General features: G+C 35.5%; 1 protein-coding gene across 2 annotated transcripts; it reads left to right on the top strand.

Moving 5' to 3' along the window:
• Nucleotides 1-576: 576 nt before the first annotated feature.
• LOC306872970 (B-cell receptor CD22-like) lies at nucleotides 577-25,972 on the top strand (the record flags this gene model as incomplete). 2 transcript variants are annotated; one of them, XM_079421944.1, is made up of 12 exons in its annotated part: nucleotides 577-603; nucleotides 2,357-2,476; nucleotides 11,978-12,370; nucleotides 12,469-12,717; nucleotides 12,850-13,104; nucleotides 14,380-14,634; nucleotides 15,905-16,156; nucleotides 16,346-16,600; nucleotides 22,298-22,549; nucleotides 22,662-22,916; nucleotides 25,203-25,457; nucleotides 25,560-25,972. In XM_079421944.1, the coding sequence occupies 10 exons, from the start codon at nucleotides 12,052-12,054 to the stop codon at nucleotides 25,838-25,840; spliced, it is 2,628 nt and encodes an 875-aa protein (XP_079278070.1). In that variant the 3' UTR covers nucleotides 25,841-25,972. The 2 variants fall into 2 exon arrangements, with proteins under 2 accessions (XP_079278070.1, XP_079278069.1); XM_079421943.1 differs by lacking the exons at nucleotides 577-603; nucleotides 2,357-2,476 and adding an exon at nucleotides 3,395-3,449.
• Nucleotides 25,973-27,391: the final 1,419 nt, after the last annotated feature.

Below are 27,391 nucleotides of genomic sequence, written 5' to 3'. Positions count from 1 at the left end.
CCCTAGTTTTGACGGCATGGCAACAACTTTTCCTCTTCTCTAAAGCAGCACAGCATGGCCTCGCCTCCTTGTTGCATGATACCGGGGGCAGGGTTTATGTAAATTTTAGGGTTTGTGATGTCACCAACCTGGGAAGAAACTCATTGTAGTCCCGACTAGCCGTAACTGTAGGCATTTTGCAGATATATTTATTATGCAGATATTGTTTATGCTCAAACAGCAACTTTGCACACTAACTAAAGTTAAAAAGTGAATACGATTTTCAAACCAAATCAAGTTTTCAGTGGATTTCATTCTTTGTGCAGCAAATCATCATCACCATCCTCTCACCTTCATCAGAATAAGTTCAGCATTTGTAAGCAGCTGTTAATGTCGCTAAATCTGTTTGAGGGTATATAGGGTTGAATTGTTCTCACCGCCATTGTGTAACGGTTCCAAAAATCCCATGCCTCCCATTATTCTTGGCATGAGACTTTATTTTTATTTTTTTTAGAAGCACGACAAAGCTGTTCTGGGTAAGAAGCAGGTAAACATTTCCTTCCTCTGTTTGGTCTCTGTTTTTGTAATTTCACCTCTGATGGACGAGAGACTCACTGAAACAAGGTAAAGCTATTCCATACTTCTTTGTTTGTTTTCATTCAGACACATTACTTGTGTAAAACATTTGACGATTTCATTGTTTTATAGCTTTTCTGTTGTTCTTTGATGTCATGCATCTTTGTGTTTTGTGTGTCTGTGTTTGTGTCTGTGTGTGTCTGTGTGTGTGTGTACTTGTTTATGCTACATTGTTAGGACCAAATGTCCCCACAAGGATAGTAAAACATGAAATTGTGGGGACCGGCCTGCGGTCCTCACGAGAGGAAAACAAATATATTAAAAATAGTAAATGATGTTTATCTGAAAGTGTAACGATGCAAACAGATTTTCTGTAAGGGGCAGGTTTAGGGTTAGGGTTGGGTTACTTTAGCTTTATCAGGGTTGGATCAAATCTCTGCAGAAATGTGGCCTGGAAGGGCCAAGTTTGCCCATCACTGCGTTAGGGGATATAAAATATCATTTGGTCAGTATAACAGTAATATAAGTCTATGGAAAGTCCCCACAATTCACAGAAACAAATGTGTGTGTGTGTGTGTGTAGTGGTGGCGGATGTTAGATTGTGTTGGGGTAAATCAAAGTAATTTTATTGTTTAATGTTAGTTTAAAAGTATTGTTTAAAAGCTATAGTTCATACAAATATTATACATTACCTTTTATATATAAAACAAATGTGTAGAAATTTGCTTAATACAAAATTTAAAAAATGCTATTATTCACTATAGTTCCTGTTAAACATTGTGTAATATTAATGTGCAACCACACTGAAGTGGGTAACACTTTATTTTAAGGTGTCCATAATACAGAGTAATTACCTAGTTAAGTACTTAGTAGTATCTGTTGTACTTACATGAAACAAAATGTACTCGCCATGTAACTAAGTTATGAAACAGCCTGTACTTACAGTTTGTAATTATGTAGATGTAATAGGCAGCTACTGACTGAGTCTGTTACACAGCTAATTATGTAACCAAAAGATTGTTACATATGTGTTGCAGACTTTATACAACATAATTATAAAGTACACAGACATAAACTACTTAAAATAAAGTGTATCAAGATTGTACTTAAGTGCACTTCATGTGTATCTACACTGTACACCTTATCCAGCTGCGCCTTAGTTTGTTTTAACCCACCAGTACACAGCTAAAATAGATGTAATACATCTCTAATTACATAATATTACACAGGCATAAGCTACTTAAAATAAAGTGTATCAGGATTGTACTTAAGTGTAACGCTTAAGTGTAACGACTCGGTCTGTTACAAATGTGTTACAGTAGCTGCATATTACATCTACATAATTACAAACTATAATTACAGGCTGTTCCATAACTTAGTTACATGGTAGGTATATTTTGTTTCATGTAAGTACAATGCTACTACTAAGTAATTACTCTGTATTATGGACACCTTAAAATAAAGTGTTACCCTGAATTGTTACAGATACATTAATAACAGTAGTCATAGGCTATGATTCCATATTGGATTTCATTATTTGTGCAGCAGATTTTCATCACCCTCCACTAATCTTCATCTTCATCAGAATTATTTCTGCATTTGTAAGCAGCTGCTAATGTCACTGAATTCTGTTTGGTGGTTTGTTGAATTGTTCCCACCACTGTTGTGGAACCATTCCAAAATTTCCAGGTTAACACCCTATACTTTTCTTGGCTTGTGCCTTAACTTCCTTGCTTTGGAATTATTTTTGTTAGTATAATTCTTTGAAAGATCTCATGCTCCTTTGATTCCCCTGATGCAGAAAGAGCCAAGAACATATTTAGAGTTTATGAGGAAACATCTTATCCAAACTTCCCTTCCTCTGTTTGGTCTCTATTTTCATCATTTCACCTCTGATGGACGAGAGACTCACTGGAACACGGTAAAACTATTCCATATTTCTCTATTTTACTTCATTCAGACACACTTTTATAATTTTGTAAAACAAAATTCATTATTTTATTGCTTTTATTTGCTATACATATTCAGATGTAGTCAATAATTCAGCTCTGGCCTCACTTGGGTCACACTTGGTACCTTCGTAGTCAAAAGTGACCGAAGCCTAGTAATGTAATTTTTTTTCAGGAAAGTCAAATAGTGCTAAATGGAGCACTAAAATCTTGTGTAATGTCATGATGTAACCACATTTAGCTCCCTATAGAATATATATATATATATTATAAATAAAGCAAATCATTTCTGTTTTAGAAAAACACAAATGATTGGCCTGGAGGTTTGTATAATGTAATTTACTTCTGTGCATTCTGAATTGGGTTTGAAATATTGATTTTCAATACATTTGCAAGATATTGCTCTGTTGCAATTACACTAGTTTACATGTGTGTGTGGATACCTGTTTCGCTCTCAAATCATTTATGTATTTATGTATCTGTATCATGGCTGATTAGATTGTACCGCAAAAACAGTGCCTGAGATTTTTATTTATTTATTTTTATAATTAAAAATTATAAAATATTTCCATATTGCCCATTTTCTCATTTTCTATGTCGGTCACTTTTGACCATGAAGGTATGAACCAGCTTTCATGAAACTCCAAGCCTTACTTTTTTTTTTTTCTCTCTCGAAACTTTAACATAATATGAATAATGTCCATTATTTTGTATGTGTATTGACTTCAAGTGCCATCTCTTTCTGATGAAGCGACAATTTCAAATGTAACTTTCAATAATATAAAATGACCAACCCTTTAAACATGTTAAGTTTTATAAATAGGCATTTAGATCATTTTATAAATGCAGTAAATTATTGTTTATTGGTTGTTGTAGGTGTTGCTATGGTGATGTCAGTCAGTATGGCTCCTGCTCTTCCTCTGATCTTTCTCTTCTTAATTCACAGTGAGTGTTTGATGTTACAGCAACACTTTGCTCTATATTCACTGAAAGTGGTATTCCGTGGGGTTTCAGTCAGGGCCTTTAGCAAGCAATGCATCTTACACATCTCTGTTACAGCTAATGCAGCCATATGCATATGGGTTGATGACCTGACATGGCATTTTCACTGTCCCACAGGATAAAAATTGATATAATTAATATTGTCGTTATTTAACATGCAGTAATCATTGAATCAAGATGAATCATTTTTTTTTCATCCATACATTTCTGAAAATGTAGGAACTTGATACATTTTGTCTCTAAAAATCATGTCCTCTGGTGTTTCACCATATCCTGATTTTAAATTGGGGAAATACCAGAGAAGACTTTAATTAGTTGAAGGGCCCCATTCATGGTCGTGTTACTGAAGCCCCTCGTGAAGCCCATGACATGTGCACATGGTCAAGTTTTCTCTCAGAATTGTTCAAATATTATGTTAGCTTGGAATAGCAAGGTCATTAATTGACAGAAAAAGGCTGAAGCCATCCTATGGTGTGACAGTGCAGGCTTATTTATATTGACAGCTATAAAAAGCGATTAGTGGCCTGCATAAAAAAGCCTTGAACATAAAACAGGACAAAAATATAGTTGATGATTAGACAATCATTTAATTCTAGACACTTCTTTGTGAAGACAGTGGCATATAATACAGTGAAATAATATGTTCTTTTGCCATATAAAAACAGTTGTAACATGCGCAGGGAAAATTTACCCGCTGGAGGTTTTAGGTATACAACGACCCGCGGCGGTTCTAGTGTTAAAGCAAACAGTTTAATTTAGCTCAAAGGGAATTATTTATGATTTTTGAACAGTCTCACTGATCACTGAGGTGGCAGCGATTCATTGACCAAGCCATATAACAGCAACTCTGCACTGGATATTAAAATCCAAAATATAGTGAAAACATTATTTAATAGCACAGTAACAAGATCGGCAGATTAAGACATTAACTTGTGAGCACAAAACACAAGATACTTCTCTTTTCAATATAAATCAGATTTTATTTATATAAACCTAAGACATAAATTAATCTAACACATGGACACAAGTATTCACACATTCACACGTTGCAGAAAGAGAGAAAGTGAGGAAAGGATGAGCTTAAGAGAATGAAAATGTGATATCCCAAGTTTACAGCAATATGTGCTATTGCATCGACCTGAACAACCATCAATCACTTAATTAACCCTCGCATTGATTTTCTCAATGAGGCTAAAATTTATATAAATGCACCAGCTCAGTAAAAATCTGGAAGTTACTTGCTTGCATTGCCTGTGTTAAGGGGTTCCCTTGTGTCGTCGTCTTTGCAGAAAGGGGTTCCCCGAAGTTGCTGAGAGTTCAGTAGTCGTGACGTCTTGGGAAGCCAATGGTTGAGCGTTGGCTGAGGATGCAGAGTTGTGGCCGGTAGAAGTTTTGAGGGGGTCAAAGACTCGAGCTGAACTCGGAGATGAGGCGTGGCGGCAAAACTTAACTGAGTACATGAAACTCGCAACAGAAAATAAAATAAATTTAAGTAAAAGAATAAAGGGATGTAAAGAGACTAGGTGGGTTTTCTTCTCATTGTGGTGGCAGCTGGCACGTAGGCCAGTGCACGCTCAAAGAGCAGCATCAAAACGTGGTGGCAAAATAGAAGATGAGGAGAAGGGGCCTAAGAGTTTGTGTCCTGAGGTTTAAAACTCGGCTTTCAAACCGTTCCATCTGGACGTCTTGACCAATTAGATACTGTCCTTGCTTAGGGTGTTGCTCTGTTCCTCCACCCAATCAATAAATCAACATGTTATCTGTTCAGTCACAGGTCCGAACTTTACAGGCTCTTGCAAAGTATACTTTTGAACATGATTTCTATAACAACACTATGATGCATTTGACAAAGAATTGATTGGAAGAAACATTTAAAGCATGATTTTTCAAACTCATACATACCAAACACGCATCTGAATCCTTCAGCTATTCAATAGGGATAGTCAAATACATAATATTTGATTAAAACATTATAATTTAATGTGTGGCTCACAAACATAATATAGGTTATTTCTATGCAGAGAAATAATTCATAAGTCCTTTTAAGATAATTTTTAGTGCATATGAAAAGATTGTCTCGGTGTAGTTCTATGGAGAATAAGAGGCATATTCTGTGACGACTAGAGAGAGGTTAAAAGGTCTCCTAAGGAATTCCAGTCTAAGTCTTTGTCTGGTATGGGGGGAGACCCGTACTGTAATTTTCTATCACAAATTTACATGTGACGGCAATCTCTTTGACCATCAGTCTTGATTACTTGCCCCAAATTTGACAGTCTCCTTCCTGAATTGGAATTATCAATGTGTTCTTTTGTCTCAAGGTTGAAAGCTGTTCTGTGATAGAGGCTTGCTGGTTACTTTGCTTGCTTCAGACTAGTTGGAGCTAGGAACATGATTTACAGTGTCCTGTTTCCTTAAGCCTCTCCGGAATTCCAGCTCCTCATGATTCAATGTTCTGACCGGATCTTAAATTTGTCTGATTCAGTCTCTGATATTCTACATTGTAGAGAAAACATGTACTGTTATAAAGTGTCATGAAAATAAGTATAAAATATGATACTTTGTTTTTGACACAGAAATAATTGAGGGAGATAAATTAGTGGAAGGAGGAGGACATGGATATACAGACAAAACATTAACAGGGATGCTTGCAGAAGGGAGGAGATTCTAAGAGAACAATGCAGAAAGTAAATAGAATCAAAATGATGCCTTAAAAAGAGTAAGAGACTAAGAGACTGAATTTTGTTGATAAATTATTTTTTGTTTTGTTTAAAAAAAAAACATGTTGATATTGTTTGTATCGAAATTGAACATTCTCCTTTGACATGTCCAAATTAAATAGAAATACTTCAGTAACTACCATTTCTGTCCTTTAGTGAGAGAGAGAGAGAAATAATTTCACAATTATCATGTAATATTTATTTGGTTTACCATGGGGCACATCATTTTATTAATATGCTGTCATGTACAAGGATTAAATAAAATGATCATAAAAGTATTTTAGTTTTTATTCAAATCCTAAGTATCCATGTGATGCTTTGTGTGAGAAACGGATACAAATTCAAATCATTCATCAATGATATGTATCTCCTTCCTCTGTAGCTATAGTAACAATTTAAAAATGTAAACATTTGTCTTTAAGAGGTTTTACGGCAGCGGTATCAAACGGTCATTGGCTCTCACCGGTTTTGTCATAGATTGTGACATGCCTTGTTTCCGGTGATGTGAGAAATGTGCGCCTTCAGAGAGTGTATTGGAATAGTATTTTCAGCGTTTAACAACTTAAATACGCCCTGCTCCTCGCACTAAACTATTATATGCTTCCAGAGAGGACTGCAACTGTAACCTCATTTGGATTACTGTGGTACTGCTCTCTGACATTTCCGCAATAAATTATTGTGATTACATGTGCCTGTTACATTTCTCTTTTAGAAGTTATACTTTATACACTCACTCTTTATTGGTTGATTTGTTCTTTATAAAAAAAAAAAATAAAAAAAAATTTGATTTGGGGATTTTAAGGCTTATTTTCTACTCAGTGTAATGTACTTTATTGGTATAGTTTGTGTGTACATTACCAAAACATTTCACAAAATTAATAATGGTGATTATAGTAAATGCAATAATGTCAAACTTTTTGCACAGAGTGATCTCCTATCTCTGTGCGAGTGGTGTGTGTGCGTGCGTGCGCATCAATTTAATAGAACTGTGATTACACTGAACGGTTTTAATGCATTGCCCTTCTCTCTCTCTCTCTCTCTCTCTCTCTCTCTCTCACACACACACATACACACACACACACATAGTGGTGTTCAGTTTAAAAAACAATTCACGGAAAAATCTAAAGAAACAATTTGCATGCAAATCAAATATTTATTTTATTTTTTTTATCGTATCATTTAACAATACACATGCATTGTGCATAATCAGTGCATTTTAATGCATATTCTGTATTTATCCGATGGCGACGGGGGGTGGGGGCTGTGTACTGGCACAGTGGTTAACCAGAAGAAAGAAAAATGGCACGTCATGCCGAAAAAGGTTGCTGACCCCTGATCTAGAGTTTTATGACAGAACTTGGCATTTTGTCAAGTACACCAGCAGATTGAACAGTCTTAGACTTGTACTTTCCCGGTTCCGGTTGAAGGGGTACGCTGGCACGTTTGGCTGCCGCTCCTTTCTCCCGTTTTGTTTGTTTTATTATTCGCTACTACTGCTGATGCTTTTGTGTGATAACGGTTTTGGAGCTTAGAAGACCGTCGTCTTGCTTTATGGCAATGTGGAACTACGCTTCACGCGTTGGATTATTGCTCCTATTTCTGAGTATCTGTTACTGGAACCAACTTTCCTGTTGCCCTGCTCTGGATTTACACTGCTGCGAGGCTGCTGTTAGTGTGGATTCCTCCTGCATGGCCTTAAGGTTCACTGCTTGTCAGCTGTTGAAACTAAAGCGGAATTATTATTTGACAAATGACATTTACAAAATCTGCGGAGATGTTGGAATTCTCCGGCGTAAACGCTACATTCATTGCTCTTCAAGGCGCAGTTTTGCACATCTGTCATCTCCTATCCAACATTTTTTCGTAAAACACAAAGGCTGCTGTACAGACCTGCTGGGATTAACTATAACAACTTGTCTGTGCCTATACATAAAGAGACCTCACGGGCATTTTCTGAGTCCCCGTGCCTGTTGAAATCGGCGTTTTTTAATGCTCGTTCTGTTAACAACAAAGCTTTATCTGACATCATTCAAACTGGACATTCTATGTCTGGTTGAAACATGGCATAAGCAGTCGGATGTCTTCTTTTTAATGAACTTACTCCTGCTGGCTACGGGTTATTTGATCTCCCGCGATCCTCTGGTAGAGGTGGGGGTATCATTGTGCTGTATAATCAACAATACAGTTTAAGTCCCGAAACTGCTCCTTTGTTTAATTAATTTGAATGCCTCGTTCTGACTACTTCTGAGTCCCTCTCTACTAGTCTATCGGCCTCCTAAGGCAAACAAAAACTTTTTACCTGAATTTGCAGAGCTGTTGTCCTATTTGTGCCTCAAATTTGAGAGAACTCTTATTCAGGGGGATTTTAACATCCACATGGACAAAAAAGATTCTGCATTAACAAAAGACCTTTTGTCTTTACTGGAGTGCTTTGACTTGAATCAATTTGTTGACTGTTTTACACATAACAAAGGACATATTTTAGACCTGGTGATTTCAAGTGGATCTCTTGTGTCTCAGTTGTCTACTGTTGATTTAGGATTGTCTGACCATCTGGCAATCTTTTTTGATCTGTACTTACCTGGTGCCAATATCTCCTCTTCTCGTGTTGTGACATATCGGAAATGGAGATCAATTGAGGTTTCTGATTTTTCTGTTTTCATTGATTCCTCATTGGGTAGTTTCTCTTCATCTGATTCATTAGAGACAAAGGTTTCCATGTTAAATTCTGTTCTCCTGTCTGGCCTGGATACTTCTGCTCCTCAAAAATCACGTTCTGTTTCATATGTACGTCCTGCTCCTTGGTATAATGATGATTTGCGTATGATGAAGACATCTTGTCGTAAGATGGAGCGGAAGTGGCGTCTTTCTGGTTTGACTGTTAATTATGAAGCTTGGAAAGATTGTTTACAAGAGTAGAAGGCTAGAATTGTTTCTGTTAGATCGAATTATTTTTCTAAGATGATTGATGACAACCAAAGAAATCCGAGACAACTGTTTAACTCTATTAACAAATTGCTGAAGTGTAATAGTTCTTTACATGTTACTGCTTCAACTCATCTTTGTAATACGTTTCTTGATTTTTTTGCTACCAAGACTGATAACGTACGCAAGGGTATTTGTGCTTCTACTTCATTGTCGTTTTCTTCTGTTAATGTTTCTTATTCTGGTACTGTTTTTTCAAATTTTTGTACACTTGATTCATACTCTCTTCAAAAGGAGGTTTCTCAAATGAAGCCAGTCACTTCTTTACTTGATCCCATACCTACTAGTCTGTTTCAGTCATGTTTTGCTTCCTTGTGTCCTGTTGTTTTGAGCATTATAAATGACTCTTTGTGTACTGGGGTTGTTCCACCAACTTTTAAAATTGCTGCAGTTACCCCAGTACCAAGGAAGACAAATATTGATTATGAAAACCTTTCAAATTTTCGTCCCATATCCAATCTTCCCTTTCTTGTTAAAATTTTGGAGCGAGTGGTTGCTTCTCAGTTAATTTCTCATTTGACTGAAAACAATCTTTTTGAACCTTTGCAATCTGGTTTCCGCAATTTCTATAGTACTGAAACAGCACTGGTTAAGGTTACTAATGATTTGTTAATTGCTTCGGATTCTGGTTATCTTTCAATCTTGATCTCAGTGATCACTGTGGATCATTTGGTTTTAATTAGTCGTCTAGAAACTGTTTTTGGTGTCTCTGATATTGCACTTAATTGGTTTAAGTCCTACCTCTCTGATCGTAAGCAATTTGTTTCCATGGGTGGATTTAGGTCTGAAATTGGTGTTGTGCAATCTGGAGTCCCTCAGGGATCAATTTTGAGCCCCTTGCTTTTTAACATCTATATTTTTACATTTGGTCAGCTTTTGAGATCTCTTGGTCTGAAATTTCACCTTTATGCAGATGATACTCAGATTTAAATACATACTAAACCTAATGATACTGTGTCTGTTGATTTTCTTTCCACGTGTATTTCTAGGATAAAAGAATGGATGTCACAAAATTTTCTTTGTCTTAACAGTGAAAAAACTGAGCTTATGCTTATTGGTTCACCCCACAAGTTACGTAAAGCTGGGTCGGTTACTTTGTCCGTTAATGGTTTAATTATGGAGTTTAAAACAAAACTAAAGAGTTTGGGGGTTATTTTCGATTCCAATCTAACTTTTGAACCACATGTTCAGAGCACTGTTAAAACATCTTTTTTTCATCTTAGAAATATTGCTAGACTACGTCCAATGTTGTCCTTTTCTGTTGCTGAGAGGTTGATTAACACTTTTGTGTTTACCCAGATTGATTATTGTAATGCCCTGTTGGCTGGGGCATCAAAAGCTACCCTAAACAAATTGCAGGTAGTGCAAAACTCGGCTGCTAGAATCCTTACTAGAACTAGGATGAGAGATCATATTACACCAGTCTTGGAGTCTTTGCATTGGCTTCCTGTTAGTTTTAGGATTGATTTTAAAATGTTGATGCTTACTTACAAGGCTTTACATGGGTTGGCACCTCAATATTTGTCTGAGCTTTTAATTCCTTATACTCCAACACATGACCTTCGCTCATCTGAAACTGGTCTTCTAACTGTTCCTTTAACCCGTTTAAGATTGATGGGCGATAGGGCTTTTTCTTTAGGCAGCGGCTATTTACACTAAGTGCAAATAGCAATAGATGCTATTTACACTCGGTGTAAATAGCTATAGATTCTATTTACACTATGTTAAAATAGCAAGATTTTGTGCTATTTATACTACTTATTGCAAATAGTGGCAATTATCTGCACCTCAGTATTGTAGTACATTATAAAACAGTACACAATAATAACATACTGAGTGTAAATTATAGTTTTAATTCAAATTTATTAAATGGATGCCACCTTATTGGGACAATAAAGCCCTCCCTACACCTACCCGATACTTTATTTTCACCTTTTTGATTATTTCCTTAATTTTTATTGAAAATAAATGCCTTTCTGATGCGATATGAGATTTGAAAAGGGAGAAAAAAAATGTTTGGCAAAAGGTGGGCTCGTACTCGGGTCGCTCGCGTCAAAAAGCATGTGCCTTACCATCTACGCCACTGAAACTGATGTTGATCTAGCTTCTTTTCTTAATGTTGACTAACGCAATCACACGTTAGTGGGCAGAGTTAGTGTAAATAGCCTTTGCCAACAAGATGGGCTATTTGCACTTAGTGTAAATAGACACTCCGTTTTCGGCATTAGCTCCAAAACTGTGGAATTCTTTACCGATTGAGATAAGGCAAGCTAAAACTCTTAGCACTTTTAAATCTCTCTTTTTTTAGGGTAGCTTTTAATTAAACATTTGTATTACTCAAAAGAGTATCGTATTATTTTTATATTATTTTTATATTGTTTTATTTGTAGTGTTTTTGATTTTTTTTTTTTTACTGTGTATGGTTTTATCTGTTGTTGTAAAGTGCTTTGAGATCTTCATTTAAAGGCTATATAAAGGTTATAGAAAATAACGTTTATTATTATTATTATCATTATTATTATTATTAAACAATTTAACCACTAAACTCAGCTTTGATTACTTTCTTAGTTTTAATCGGCATACATTTGATTATTTGATAGGGTAGCATGTTGTTAATGACTGATTGATTTGCTGGTTTCATGTCTGTCTCTTGTTTGTTTATTTATGGAACATCCTCCACTAACTTCATGAAAAGCTGAAATCATTTTTCACACTCATTAGGTTTTGAGAAGATGAATGCCATATATTGTTATTATTTCTGTGTTTTAGGGGTTTCTAGTGCTGATTGGGGTGTGAGTTACAGTCCGTCACACATCTGTGCATTAAAGGACTCATCAGTGATAATGAACTGCACTTATACATACCCTACTGGACATCAGATCAAGAAAGTGTTCTGGACCAAAAACACTGTTAAGGGTGAAGAGTATCCAGATCTGTCTGAGGACACTGAATACAGTCAGAGGCTTCAGTATCTGGGAGATAAACAGCAGAACTGCACCATCAGACTGAGTCATGTGACACAGAAAGATGAACACATGTACTATTTCAGATTCATCGCTGATAAACCTGATTCATTCAGTGTATTAAGATTGTTGGACCTCACAACTGATAAAAACAATGTGATATGGATTGGAACTCCAGGGGTGTTTCTTACTGTCACAGGTGACTTTGATGAGGTTTCACTCTTCTTCTGTGCATTATGTTGAATAATAATCAGTGTCTGACAGCAGCACTAGATATAATGTGTGTGTTGTGTTCAGATCTTCAGGTGGAGTCTCCTGAGAGAGTGACAGAGGGTCATAATGTCAGTCTGACATGTAAAAGCAGCTGCACTCTGACTGACAGAGCAACATTCATCTGGTACAGAAACTCACAGCCATTAACTGAGAGAAGAGACGGAAACAATCAACTCCTGCTGCAGTCAGTCAGAAGAGAGGATGCAGGCAGATATAGCTGTGCTCTACATGGACACACTTACATCTCTCCTGCTGTTCAGCTCAGTGTCACGTGTGAGTACAGATTCATATTTTGCCAGCTCGAGTAAATTTATCCAAATATTGCATGGAAATGTTGCAAAATAAAGAAGTCAGACTGCAAAATGTTTTCATCAGTTATTTTCATTCTATATACTGGACCTCTAGATCCTCCAAATGAGGCTTTAGTAGTAGTGAATCCATCTGGTGAAATAGTGGAGGGAAATTCAGTGACTCTGAGCTGCAGCAGTGATTCAAACCCACCTGCAAAAAGCAGCTGGTTTAAAGGAGGAAAGTTTGTAAGATCTGGAAGAATCTACAACATCTCAAAGATCAGATCTGATGACAGTGGAGAATACAAGTGCATGTCCAGAAATAAACATGGAGAGAAATACTCTGATGCTGTGACTTTAAACATCATGTGTAAGTTATTGCACAACATAAAACACTAATTCTGATCATCTCTACGGTGGTCAACGTAGAAATCGACAGAGCTCAACTCACCACAGTTTAAGCATGCAAACAGAAAAAACACCAGCAAATTAAGAAAACATCTTTATCAGCTTGATGATATATATGCTGCAAATACTCACAATGCAACCAAATACAGAAACGTGCAGCAAAGAGCATAGAATACAATGGAAATGTTTCAAGAGGATCCTAACAAGTCATGAACCTGGCTGGGGCATGCTTATTGTAATCGATCAGCTGCAAGGTGACTTTTTATTTTAACATCCTGATCTGTATTTGGTTGTGTTGCAAGTATAGTAGTGTGTTTCTGTATTTTGTTGTGTTGTATGGAAGCATACGTGTAGCTAAATTCAATTTAAAATGTAATATGCAAAATGGCAATGCAATATGTAAAATATCAATGCACATATTTAAATTGACATGTTCCCATTCATATGTGCAACATATATATATATATATATATATATATATATATATATATATAGGTCAAAAGTTTGGATACATTAATATTTTATATTTAAAAATGTATGGTCTTCAAGCTTGCATTTATTTGTTCAAAATTTGAATATATTTTAAAATACATTTTATGCAATGCTGATTTATTAGCAATGTTGTAAACAAGTCATACTTTTTTCAGTATTCTTTGATGAATAAAAAGTTAAATAAGAACAGCATGTATTTAAAATATAACTTTTGTAACAATATACAAAAGCTTGCAGTCAGTATTATTATTATTATTATTATTATGGAATTAGTTTTTATTCAGCATGTATTTGTTAAATTGATAGAAACAGTGAAGATTGATATTGTTAGAAAACATCTCTATTTTGAATAAATGCTGTTCTTTTTAATTTTTTATTTATCAATGAGCCTCAAAAAAGTATCACAGGTTCCAAAATAAATAAATAAAATAAAAATGAAAAGCAAAAAATTAAGCAGCACAACCGTTTCCAACATTGATAATAAATCTAGATTTATTTATGATAATATTAGGATGATTCCTGAAGGACCATCCATCGAAGACTGGAATAATGATGCTGAAAATTGAGCTTGAATAACAGAAATAAATTAATGTTTTTTTCTTTATTTGTTTTGCTTTTCTTCTTTATTTTGCATGTTTTATTCAGTTGCAGCGTGTTGAGATCTCTCAGCCACCATACATATCAGTTCCTTACTAATTTAAAAAATGTGTAAGAGGTAATAATATGGTCATTACTGTTAATGTAGACCTTCCCAGGAGTGTCTCAGTGTCCATCAGTGCATCTGGTGAAATAGTGGAGGGAGTTTCAGTGACTCTGAGCTGCAGCAGTGATTCAAACCCACCTGCAAAAATCAGCTGGTTTAAAGGAGGAACGTTTGTAGGATCTGGAAGAATCTACAACATCTCAAAGATCAGATCTGATGACAGTGGAGAATACAAGTGCATGTCCAGAAATAAACATGGAGAGAAATACTCTGATGCTGTGACTTTAAACATCATGTGTAAGTTATTGCACAACATAAAACACTAATTCTGATCATCTCTACGGTGGTCAACGTAGAAATCGACAGAGCTCAACTCACCACAGTTTAAGCATGCAAACAGAAAAAACACCAGCAAATTAAGAAAACATCTTTATCAGCTTGATATATATGCTGCAAATACTCACAATGCAACCAAATACAGAAACGTGCAGCAAAGAGCATAGAATACAATGGAAATGTTTCAAGAGGATCCTAACAAGTCATGAACCTGGCTGGGGCATGCTTATTGTAATCGATCAGCTGCAAGGTGACTTTTTATTTTAACATCCTGATCTGTATTTGGTTGTGTTGCAAGTATAGTAGTGTGTTTCTGTATTTTGTTGTGTTGTATGGAAGCATACGTGTAGCTAAATTCAGTTTAAAATGTAATATGCAAAATGGCAATGCAATATGTAAAATATCAATGCACATATTTAAATTGACATGTTCCCATTCATATGTGCAACATATATATATATATATATATATATATATATATATATATATAGGTCAAAAGTTTGGATACATTAATATTTTATATTTAAAAATGTATGGTCTTCAAGCCTGCATTTATTTGTTCAAAATTTGAATATATTTTAAAATACATTTTATGCAATGCTGATTTATTAGCAATTTTGTAAACAAGTCATACTTTTTTTCAGGATTCTTTGATGAATAAAAAGTTAAATAAGAACAGCATTTATTTAAAATATAACTTTTGTAACAATATACAAAAGCCTGCAGTCAGTATTATTATTATTATTATTAAGAAATTAGTTTTTATTCAGCAAGTATTTGTTAAATTGATAGAAACAGTGAAGATTGATATTGTTAGAAAACATCTCTATTTTGAATAAATGCTGTTCTTTGTAAATTTTTATTTATCAATGAGCCTCAAAAAAGTATCACAGGTTCCAAAATAAATAAATAAAATAAAAATGAAAAGCAAAAAATGAAGCAGCACAACCGTTTCCAACATTGATAATAAATCTAGATTTATTGATAATAATATTAGGATGATTTCTGAAGGACCATCCATCGAAGACTGGAGTAATGATGCTGAAAATTGAGTTTGAATAACAGAAATAAATTAATGTTTTTTTCTTTATTTGTTTTGCTTTTCTTCTTTATTTTGCATGTTTTATTCAGTTGCAGTGCGTTGAGATCTCTCAGCCACCATACATATCAGTTCCTTACTAATTTAAAAAATGTGTAAGAGGTAATAATATGATCATTACTGTTAATGTAGACCTTCCCAGGAGTGTCTCAGTGTCCATCAGTCCATCTGGTGAAATAGTGGAGGGAGATTCAGTGACTCTGAGCTGCAGCAGTGATTCAAACCCACCTGCAAAAATCAGCTGGTTTAAAGGAGGAACGTTTGTAGGATCTGGAAGAATCTACAACATCTCAAAGATCAGATCTGATCACAGTGGAGAATACAAGTGCATGTCCAGAAATAAACATGGAAAGAAATACTCTGCTGTGACTTTAAATGTCAAATGTAAGTTAATGATTGTTCAGTAACTGTCACATTAAACACTCTAAACATTAGACCCAATAGACTTAAAGCAAAATTGATACATTTGATAAGTTTTGTTATAGGTTTTGGAGCACGGGTGCTCCCATCTTGCAATACCACCGTGTGTGATGGTGGGGCCAGACAGTTAATGGTATCCATCTTCTGTTTCAGATCCACCAAAGAAAGTCTCAGTGTTCATAAATGGATCTGGTGAAATAGTGGAGGGAAATTCAGTGACTCTGAACTGCAGCAGTGATTCAAACCCACCTGCAGACATCACCTGGTTTAAAGGAGGCACGTTTGTGGGATCTGGAGGAATCTACAGCATCTCAAACATCAGCTCTGATCACAGTGGAGAATACAAGTGCAAATCCATCAATGAACATGGAGAGAAATACTCTGATGCAGTGACTTTAAATGTCATGTGTGAGTTTATTATAAAACAAAAGATGCTAATTCTCAGTTTTGATAATTTCAGATCATATTAGGGCTGGACAGTAATTCAATATCAATATATATATCGTGATATAATGGTGATATGATTTTTAAACACATTTCCGATATTTCAATTTACATTATAGCATTTGTCATGTGTTTCCATTACCCTTGAAAATTGCGCAAATTGAAATGTGAACTGAATCTGCAATAATTTTGCAAAACTCCCTGTTACGGCCCGTAACCATTTTAAGGCTCGTTTATTTTAAACAATTAAAATAAAGGACACAGGCCGAACATATAAAAAGAATCACAACACCTGATGTGAATTTCAAGACGCCTCTTATTTAATTCACTTAAATTATACAACTCAAACCTCCAGAAAATACACAACAAATCACTAAGAATATTTATAACACAATTTAAGGAATAATAACGAAGAAAAAGATAATCAGCTCACGGGTAGAAAAGCTAAGAAAACACACTCCTAACTACCCCTGTTCTCAAATCAAAACTCTTACCTGACTCCCGAAATAAAAATAAGAATAGGTGAGTCTTCCGGACACCTGCTTCCCTCGCTCAGTTCTTACTAAATAAACAAAACGTGAACTAATAATATAAACTACCCGCAACTGATAAAAAAAAGAATATCACATATCAAAACACAAATTTACAAGTTAAACCTAAGCATAAAGAACAACATAGCCTCAAAGAGGCGATGAAAGAGACGCTTGCAAACAATGAGAAGCGGAGCCACAAAAAGAGAGAACGCCATTGTCGCCTGCAGCCTATTTATCCGGAATCCTTGATGACGTCACGACTCTCGTGGAATGGGAAACTCCCACAACACCACCTATGGGCTTAGAATATAAATGTCACACAGATACACGTAACACTCCCATATATCACAAAAAAAGTTTTTATGCTCACATGAGGTGGTTTTTCACAAAATCTGAAAAGGAATATCATACAAAACTGCAATGGAAACAGTTTTTTTCACATTTAAAGGTAGGCTGTTCTATAAGGTTGAATAAGTCAAATTATTATTATTCAAGAAACACCTCATATGTGGCCGCTCTCAAGTATAAAGGGTTTCCATGCCAATTAATGTTTGGATAACCCCTTATTTACATTATTATTTGCATTACCCTTATTTGCATTACGGCTCCGACATGGCCACCGGAGCTGATCATGGCAACTCTAGTCAATGCTTGTGTTTATACTACACATTACACATTTCAGAAGCGTCCCAGAAGCAGCTCTCCGCACTGTTTCACTGAAGTTACACGTCTACATCTCATCTGATTAAAAATAATGGCTAGTGCAGTGGCTACGGTATTTGTAAACCTACCCAGAGCTGTTGTCGTGACTTATCACCAAAGGGGGAAAAAGAATGGTTAATGGTTAATGGTTAATGGAAACGCTCTCATTTTGCAATAAACTTTTTATCAACATTTATAAAATATTGCAATGGTTTTGGGCAAATCTGTAACTAAAATGCCGCTCCTTCTGTCTCCAGATGCTGACAATCTAGATTGAAGGAAAGTCTATCAAATAAAATAAAAAAAACTTCCCCAGAGTAAACCTACTGAGCACAGCATTACTTGTGAATTCAGGCCACAAACTCCCCTTCCGAGAGGGTTTTTATTACAGGTGGCAACAATTTCTTGCCAGAAACCTCTAGAGTCTGTCATAGGGTGTCATTAAAGGGATACTCCACCCCAAAATGCAAATTTTGTCATTAATCACTTACCCCCATGTCGTTCCAAACCTGTAAAAGCTTTGACAGTGTAATTTACTTGGCAGTCAATGGGACAGTCACAAGCCTCCCGATTTTCATCCAAAATATCTTAAAGTGTGTTCTGAGGATGAACAAAGCTTTTACGGGTTTGGAACGACATGGGGGTAAGTGATTAATGACAAAATGTGCATTTTGGGGTGGAGTAACCCTTTAACACTCAACAATGTCCCTTCCCCAGCAACACATGTTTTTGTTGCTCACTCTTTATTTTCTGTTTCCTGCAGCAACTCTGAGCACTTTTCATATTCTTTATCCTGGCTGAAGCATTTTGGTTTCAATCTATAGTAGGGTTCTTCTGCAACTACTTGCACTTTTGACTCTCCAAAATGAAAACAAAATAATAAATAAATAAATCAACCCCTGTGAATTTTAATTTCGACCATCAGAGACTCTAATACATATAAAAAGTCATTAAGATTTTAACCTGGAACATATTTAGTTTTTCAACTCTTCATTATATACATTTTACTTTTTTTTATTTCTACACAAATGTAATATATTTGAATAGCTTTTTAAATTTTTGTGCAGTTTTGCAAATATTAATAGTAAAAATTAATATACAAAATAGGGGATTTCATGGTTTTCTCTATGCCATGTAAAATTTAGATAGTAACCTTAGATCTCAATTGTTCCATACACAGTAGAAATTACATATTTAGCTTCTTATGACAGATGTTGCAATTTCAAGGTGTACCATATCTCAACTTCAGTGTTAACAATATTTTTTGGGGCAAATAAAAATATAAAAAAATTAAATAAAGCTGAGATGCGGTAATGACATCTTGTGTCGGTAAGGACACAATGTTAAAGTGCCATGAAATCAAAAACAGGCTACTGTAGAGAACAACAGTAAATGTAAATATAATTTACAATAGACTGAATAGTTGTAATTTAATATTCAATAAACTTTGAACTTGTCTCTACCGCAACACAAGGTCTTTACCGCAACACCTACATTTGCTGCAGTAAAGACATGTTGTGGCTAGCAAGGCCTTCTACATTAGTTTAGACTCTTAGCATCTTAATATGCATGAATTAAACAGTAATATACATTTATTTTTAAAAATGTAGTTCAAAGAACAGAATTGCTAAGCTGTATGATAAGGACACTCAATAGAAACTAGGCTTGTTTGTCCTTGAAAATGTCATAAAAGTTTTTTTTTTTCCATTAAATAATACAAATAAATTAATACAAATAAAGTAAATAATACAAAGAAATTAAGATTCTGTAAATTAATATGTATATTAAACAATTCCATTTGAAATAATGTCAAATTGTAATTCAATTATCTTATTTTACGTATCTCACATAGACCAGAGTTGTGGGACATGAACAAAAATGGTGTTTGGACCCATAAATACATCATAATTTTATATTAAATCACATTAATCATTAATTATGTTTTTGTCAAGGTGTGTAATGAAACTGAATATATTTATCAGAATCAAAATAAAGCATCATATGACAAATTTTAACATAAATCTAAAATTTTGCTGCTGGGATTTAAAAGTGTCCGTAGTTGCAGAAACACCCAGTAATAATCAGCCTATGTTAGAATCCAAAGTTAAAGATATTAAAAGTAGGGTAAGCTATTTCAGAAAGGCTAGCAATAGCAAGTCAGCTTTGAAAGCAAGGTCCCCCCCAAATTACTCTGCAAAGCCACGCCTCCTCCAAAACACATGAGCGCGCTCCATCAGACCTGCGATACGATGAGAGATGTCGTTAGAGGAGGACTGAACACAGTGCTGTCAGATTACTTCATGTCTCATTTGCGGGTGACAAAACATCACATTACAAAGTGAATAATATTACAATAATAGCACCTTTCACTCTTGCTGGAACGTGCTGATGATGTATCATGTCTGTGCAAACAGGGTGTGCAGAGGTGTGCGAATACATATTTTGGACCAAACATTTTGGTTGGTGAACATTTTATGGTCCTACATCTGTGAAGATGTGAGAGAGATGTGAAGAGACTTTCAGCCAACATAATAAAAAAAAAAAAAAAAAAAAAAAAAATAGACTACCCTGCCTTTAATATTAATAAGGTGAATCTTAGAGTCGTATGTTTATTTGATGGTGATTTCACATTCCTCGTTTGTATTAAGGCTAAATGCAAATAAAAGGTGAACATTAATTAATTTGTACCTTTTTTATTTCTAAAATATTATATACAGGAGGAAGTTTCATAGACTTGGCAAATTCATTTTTCAGATGTTTGTAGGTACATACTTTTTTTTTTTTTTTTAAAGGGATCATGGGATGCCAAACTCACATGTTGTTTGAACATAAATGTGTGTTGGCAGTGTGTGTACAAACACCCTATAATGATAAAAATCCACCCAGTGGTATTTTTTTTTCATCTTTATAAGTAATATCCTTTTTTTTCAAATCCGGCCATTCTCAGTTTCTTGTCGGTGTGACATCACACCGACAAAGGCCCCTCCCACGATAGTTGATTGACAGTGGCGTCTTACCTTAGACCCGCCCTAAATGAGTTGAGTGAGATGTAAACAGTCCGACCGCCATTGTGTTGTTTCCGGTGCAGGGGAAGACAAGAATGTCTCCTAAGCAATTGAGGTGTTTTGTTGTTGGATGTAATAATGAACATAGCAGTTGTGATTTACTTCCGACATCTGAGCCGCTGAAGATGCAAAGGATTAACGTTACTTTAATTTCTGAAGGAAATGCGCCCAGTGATCTACATAAACGCATCTCTGTTCGCACGAATCATTCGACATCCAGCTTCACCTACAGTAGAAGTGTTGTAAGAGTTTTTTATGCATCTTTGCAAATCGCCTTTCTTAATAATTTGCTCGATAGCAACTTTTGCAGCTAAATGTGGCTAAAGTAAACATTACGGCTTGTCAGCCCACAGAAAAGAGGGGTGGGGTCAGCAGAGCTCATTAGCATTTAAAGGGAAATGCAACAGAACAGCTAACTCTAAAAAGGGCTGATTTTGACAAGGTAAAAAGGGTGTTTTTTTTTTTACACTACCACTGAGAAAACCTAAGGATGTTATAGACTTCTGATTAAAACCCTAAAGAATCATATCAGCTTGTGGAAAATGGGCATCTGATGACCCCTTTAAATACTGTTCATATCTATATTATATTTTATTGTATTGACCAAACTGAAGATATATATCATGATATGAATTTTGGCCATATCGTCCAGCCCTAGTTCATATAAGTAATTTAATATATATATATATATATATATATTAGGGGTGTAACGGTTCACAAAATTTATGGTTCGGTTCGATACCACACAGTGGTGTCATGGTTCGGTATGTTTTCGATACAGGGGGCGGGGTAATTGGTTACGTCACAATGTTGGAAGTATTTCTGTTTTAAACCATGAAGGTAAGCCAATGGATATCACACAAGCACGAGTTTGCACATGTGCAAATTTTGCGCAATATTTATGCCATTGAACATCTTAATCTCAGTCAATTCACTATGCAGAAAGTGAAAGTAAAAACGGAATGATGGAGTGATGACGGAGCTTTCGCTTTATCTCTCAGAGACGACGAGAGACTAATCTACTTCAGCATATGCTGATAACGATGTAGGCCATAGCGGTTTTAATTTATTCCCTTAATATTTCTCTTGTGACCTGTACATAGTGAAAATAAATAAATAAATAGAAGAAACGTAATTTGTGCTTTGACAATATCTCTGTACCAAAGCCTTGTACCGAAAGGTTCAATACGAATATGCATATCGTACACCCCTGATATATATATATATATATATATATATATATATATATATATATATATATATATATATATATATATATATGTGTGTGTGTGTGTGTGTGTGTGTTTGTGTGTGTGTGTGTGTAAAAGGACTTAAATAAATAATCTGATAATTGTTATTAGACCCACCCAGAAGCATCTCAGTGTCCATCAGTCCATCTGGTGAAATAAAGGAGGGAGATTCAGTGACTCTGAACTGCAGCAGTGATTCAAACCCACCTGCAGAAATCAGATGGTTTAAAGGAGCAATGTTTCTAGGATTTGGAGGAATCTACAGCATCTCAAAGATCAGCTCTGATCACAGTGGAGAATACAAGTGCAAGTCCATCAACAAACATGGAGAGAAATACTCTGCTGTGACTTTAAATGTCATCTGTAAGTTTACTATGAAACAAACTATGCTAATTCTGTTTTGATAAATTCAGTTCATATTAATTTTAAAACTGTGTTATTTTTCTGAAATATATGATCTGCTAATTGTTGTTAGACCCACCTAAGAGCGTCTTGGTGTCCATCAGTTCATCTGGTGAAATAGTGGAGGGAAATTCAGTGACTCTGAACTGCAGCAGTGATGCAAACCCACCTCCAGAAATCAGCTGGTTTAAAGGAGAAACGTTTGTAGGATCTGGAAGAATCTACAACATCTCAAAGATCAGATCTGATGACAGTGGAGAATACAAGTGCAAGTCCAGAAATGAACATGGAGAGAAATACTCTGATGCTGTGACTTTAAATGTCATGTGTGAGTTAATGATTGGAATAATTGCCACTAATAATTATATGAATACATTATATGAATTATGAATAATTTAAATTAATATAATAAATAAGTAGCTCCAAAAGTCAGGCAATTTTGTCTCTAAAATTATTTGATAGTAAATTGCTTTAATTTGGAGCGAGAGATACGGGCTTCATTGCATCAGATGTGTCACTTTGCTCACAGCCAATTGGTCTGGCTTTCGCAATCTATAAACCATAATAATACCTGCTCCGGAGCAGGGTAGCCGTGTGGCATAAGTCACCATGGTGACGAAACCCACTCAAAACCAACCCACCTTCTTGAGCGTGAAAACTCAGAGTTTGCTCAAACTTAACCAGAATCTGACTTTTGTGCAACAGGACTCTGGAAGCCCTATATGGCAATATTATGATTAACTCTTTCCCTCGCCAGCATTTAAAAAAAAAGTTGCCAGCCACTGCCAGTTTTTTTGATGATTTTCACCTAATTTTGACGGCCCTCAGAATATTTTCTGCTATGAATATATGAACATATTATATATCAAAATAAAGAACCAAGCCTCTGCTTTTAATTAAAAGAAGAATGCTGGATCTGAAAGGTGGCAACTTGCAAATCCCGCCTTCTCAGGGAAGGAATTCAAAGTTCTCTCCAAGACAAAGAGGTGTGCTAAGATGTTGTAAGATAAGTTAGCTTCAAAGTGGTGTGGTCCACTGCTAAGCCAAGAGCTAAGCTTCTAAGCTGCTCTGCCGTAGAAACAAGGAAGATCTGCAAGAAGTGAGTCTGGGGAGTTTGGAAACTGCCACAGTAACAACGACGACAAGCTTAGTGCCCCCCAATCTTCTCCAACAACTTCAGAATCGTCTCTTCAGCGATCCTCCGTTTGCGAGTTACAAACAGCCAGAATCCCTTACCAAAAAGGAGTATACATCAAGTTTATTTTATTAAGTATACTTAAAAAAATATACTTGAACTTTACTTAGGTATACGTTATGTAGTAAGTATACAAATATAAGTGTACTTATACTTGAAAATGTACCATTTCAGTACTCCTTGGGACTAAATTGGCCCACTTTCTAGTATATAAGAGTATATATTTAAGTATACTTTAAGTATAAGAGTAGTTAACTTTGAGTACACGACTAGTTTACATCAAGTGAACTTTACATCATACTTTAAGTATATTACTATGTCCCAATTTAGATATTAATTTGTATATATTTTGTTATATGAATATCTGAACATACTTGTAATCAAAACAAAAACATTCTAGCTTTTTGCATTCTTTTTTTAAACACTTGAATGTCGTTTTTCTAAGTATAAGTCAAGTATACTTAAATGTCATTGTAAGTATATTTCTGAGAAGTAAGCCGATTTCTGAGAAGTATATAAAAAGTAAATTTTTAGTTAAAAATAAGTATAATAATAGCACACTTGAATAAACTTCTTTTTCGTAAGGGATCTTCTGCAATTACTTCAGAAAGTTAATGATCCTCCCTCCTGCATGTTCCAGTTAGTCCGGATATTCTGTATTGACTTCAGAACCTTCACCTTCAAGGCTCCGGTTTGCGTGTTCCAGACCAAAGAACCTTCTCGGTGCTCAGGAGTTCATCTTCTCCATTGTCTTCATGTCCAAGACTGTGAAACGGATCCAACTCCTTTTCTTCCACTGCAATAACAAGTGGAAGATGTCGCCGCCCAGACTCACCACATGAGCAGGCAGAATTTAAATATATCACTCTTTCCAAACGTCCTCCCAGACTACTGGCATTAGTGTATTGTCATTTTATGATTATCTAATTTGCATTGGATTCTTTAAAACTGATGTAAGTTAATTAAAGATAATATTTAGATTTATTTGTTGAAACCAGAACTAGTGCATTGCCTTGCCTGATGTCCCATAAAATAATATGACCAAAATTAAATATACATTTTAATATTAATATAACATTTAAGCCCAAAGTCACTACACTTGTGGTGCTACTTAAATCTAAAATCAGAACATTTAGTGGTGCCCCATATGAGACTGATATCATCTGCTATCAATAGATTTTTGGTTCCCCGTGTGAGGCTACCTAAATCTGATATCACTACAAGAGTATTGTCTTAATCGTGTTAAAATCACAATATTGTTGTGTAAACGTACTCACTGTGTCATCAAGCTACTTCTTTGTTCAGAAGATCTAAAGGGCTAATATATCAGTTTAACCACTAGAGGTCTTTTATTCAAAACAATAACATAGTATGGCATGTCAGATTTCTGATATTAATGAAATCTGTTTTCTCTTTTAGATGCACCAAAGAACATCTCAGTGTCCATCAGTCCATCTGGTGAAATAGTGGAGGGAGATTCAGTGACTCTGAGCTGCAGCAGTGATTCAAACCCACCTGCAGAAATCAACTGGTTTAAAGGAGGAATGTTTGTAGGATCTGGAAGAATCTACAGCATCTCAAAGATCAGATCTGATGACAGTGGAGAATACAAGTGCAAGTCCAGAAATCAACATGGAGTGAAATACTCTGCTCTTCTGACTTTAAACGTCTTGTGTGAGTAAATGATAGTTAATTGGTTGTATCAATACATCTTTCAACTATATTTGATTTCAAATTAGTTTTAATTGTTAATGACATGCATGTTTTCCGTTTTAGACCCACCCAAGAATGTCTCAGTGTCCATCAGTGCATCTGGTGAAATAGTGGAGGGAGATTCAGTGACTCTGAGCTGCAGCAGTGATTCAAACCCACCTGCTCTGAACTTCACCTGGTTTAAAGGAGGAACGTTTGTAGGATCTGGAAGAATCTACAACATCTCAAAGATCAGCTCTGATCACAGTGGAGAATACAAGTGCAAGTCCAGAAATGAACATGGAGAGAAATACTCTGCTGATGTGACTTTACTCGTCATGTGTGAGTTAATGATGGTTCAGTAAATTTGACTTTGAAGGTACAATATGTGACCCGTGCTGGCAAAATGAGTCAGAAGCGCACTGGCTAATTTTGAGCTACAGGCAAATAAATAAATAAGTGAAAAATTTAAATTTGGTTGAATTCTAGGATTTCACAAAAAAAATAAAAAAAATAAAAGTTAATTAAGCCCTCATCGAGCAATCCCAATGCTCTAAATAGTAATTAAATATGATAAATAGTATAGTATATAGTATATAAATAATATATGTAGTTTTCTGAGATGAGTACCTTTTTACCGTTTGCTTTTTGTGCTGAACGACTGACAGCTGTCTGAAGCACCCGCATAAAAACAACACCCACGGTGTTCTATCCCAATACACATATACACAGATTTACAGTGGGCTAAATATATTTAAGTATTCACGCAAACATAATCTGTTACGTCTTAAGTGAATGCTTGGGGAACTGTTGGGAAAAAATGATGCATTAGCATACACTATGTCTTAATATAGGTTGACTGTCACATTAATGTTAGTCAAACAATAAAAGAAAAGAGGGAATCACTCGCTGCTCTTCATAGAATTACTTTTTGTAGTTTTAATTAAGTATTAGTATTATTAGTATGAATTTAATTAAGTTTTAAAATCCAATGACAGTACAAAATACAAGTGTAAGAGCATCAGTGAACATGGAGAGAAATACTCTGATGTTGTAATCAGAGTATTTCTCTCCATGTTCACTGATGGACATGGACACTGATGGATGAACACAACAGAAAATTTAGTAATTAACTTGTACTGATTTATTACAGCAAGCAAGTGCGTATAACCATCACTGGGGAAAGCCAACCAGTAACATGCCCCTAATCAACAGATGCGCCAATGCCCAGCAATTTTCAAGTATAGTGACCTTAAGGGACCGTTATAAGTGACAGAGAATCAGTTGGGTCTCCTGAGGCAGAATCAAGGAGGGTTTTATGGATTCTGTGAGAACAGTCGACTGTCTGAGCCCTTAAGATGGCTGTACTCAAGCAATCAACAACTGATGTGCTTTGATGCTATGGAACACAACTATTCATAAACATTTGCTGTGTATTCTGTTGCCAAAAATAACCCTATAAAGCAAAAATGACTGCAGAGGTGAAGACGACAGCTCCCATGATTCCACGCCCAGTCACTGTGTCATCAAGCTACGTTTTTGTTATGGTATTGAATAAGAGACCTCTAGCGGTGATACTGATATATTGGCCCTTTAGATCTTCAAAACATAGTATGTGATGTCAAATTTCTGATATTTAATTAAATCTGTTTTCTCTTTTAGATGCACCAAAGAACATCTCAGTGTCCATCAGTCCATCTGGTGAAATAGTGGAGGGAGATTCAGTGACTCTGAGCTGCAGCAGTGATTCAAACCCACCTGCTCTGAACTTCACCTGGTTTAAAGGAGGAACATTTGTAGGATCTGGAAGAATCTACAGCATCTCAAAGATCAGCTCTGATCACAGTGGAGAATACAAGTGCAAGTCCAGAAATAAACATGGAGAGAAAAACTCTGATAATGTGACTTTAAACGTT

Source organism: Barbus barbus (assembly GCF_936440315.1).
Source record: "Barbus barbus genome assembly, chromosome: 7".
NCBI lineage: Eukaryota > Metazoa > Chordata > Actinopteri > Cypriniformes > Cyprinidae > Barbus > Barbus barbus.
This window is presented reverse-complemented; position numbering and strand designations above follow the sequence as displayed.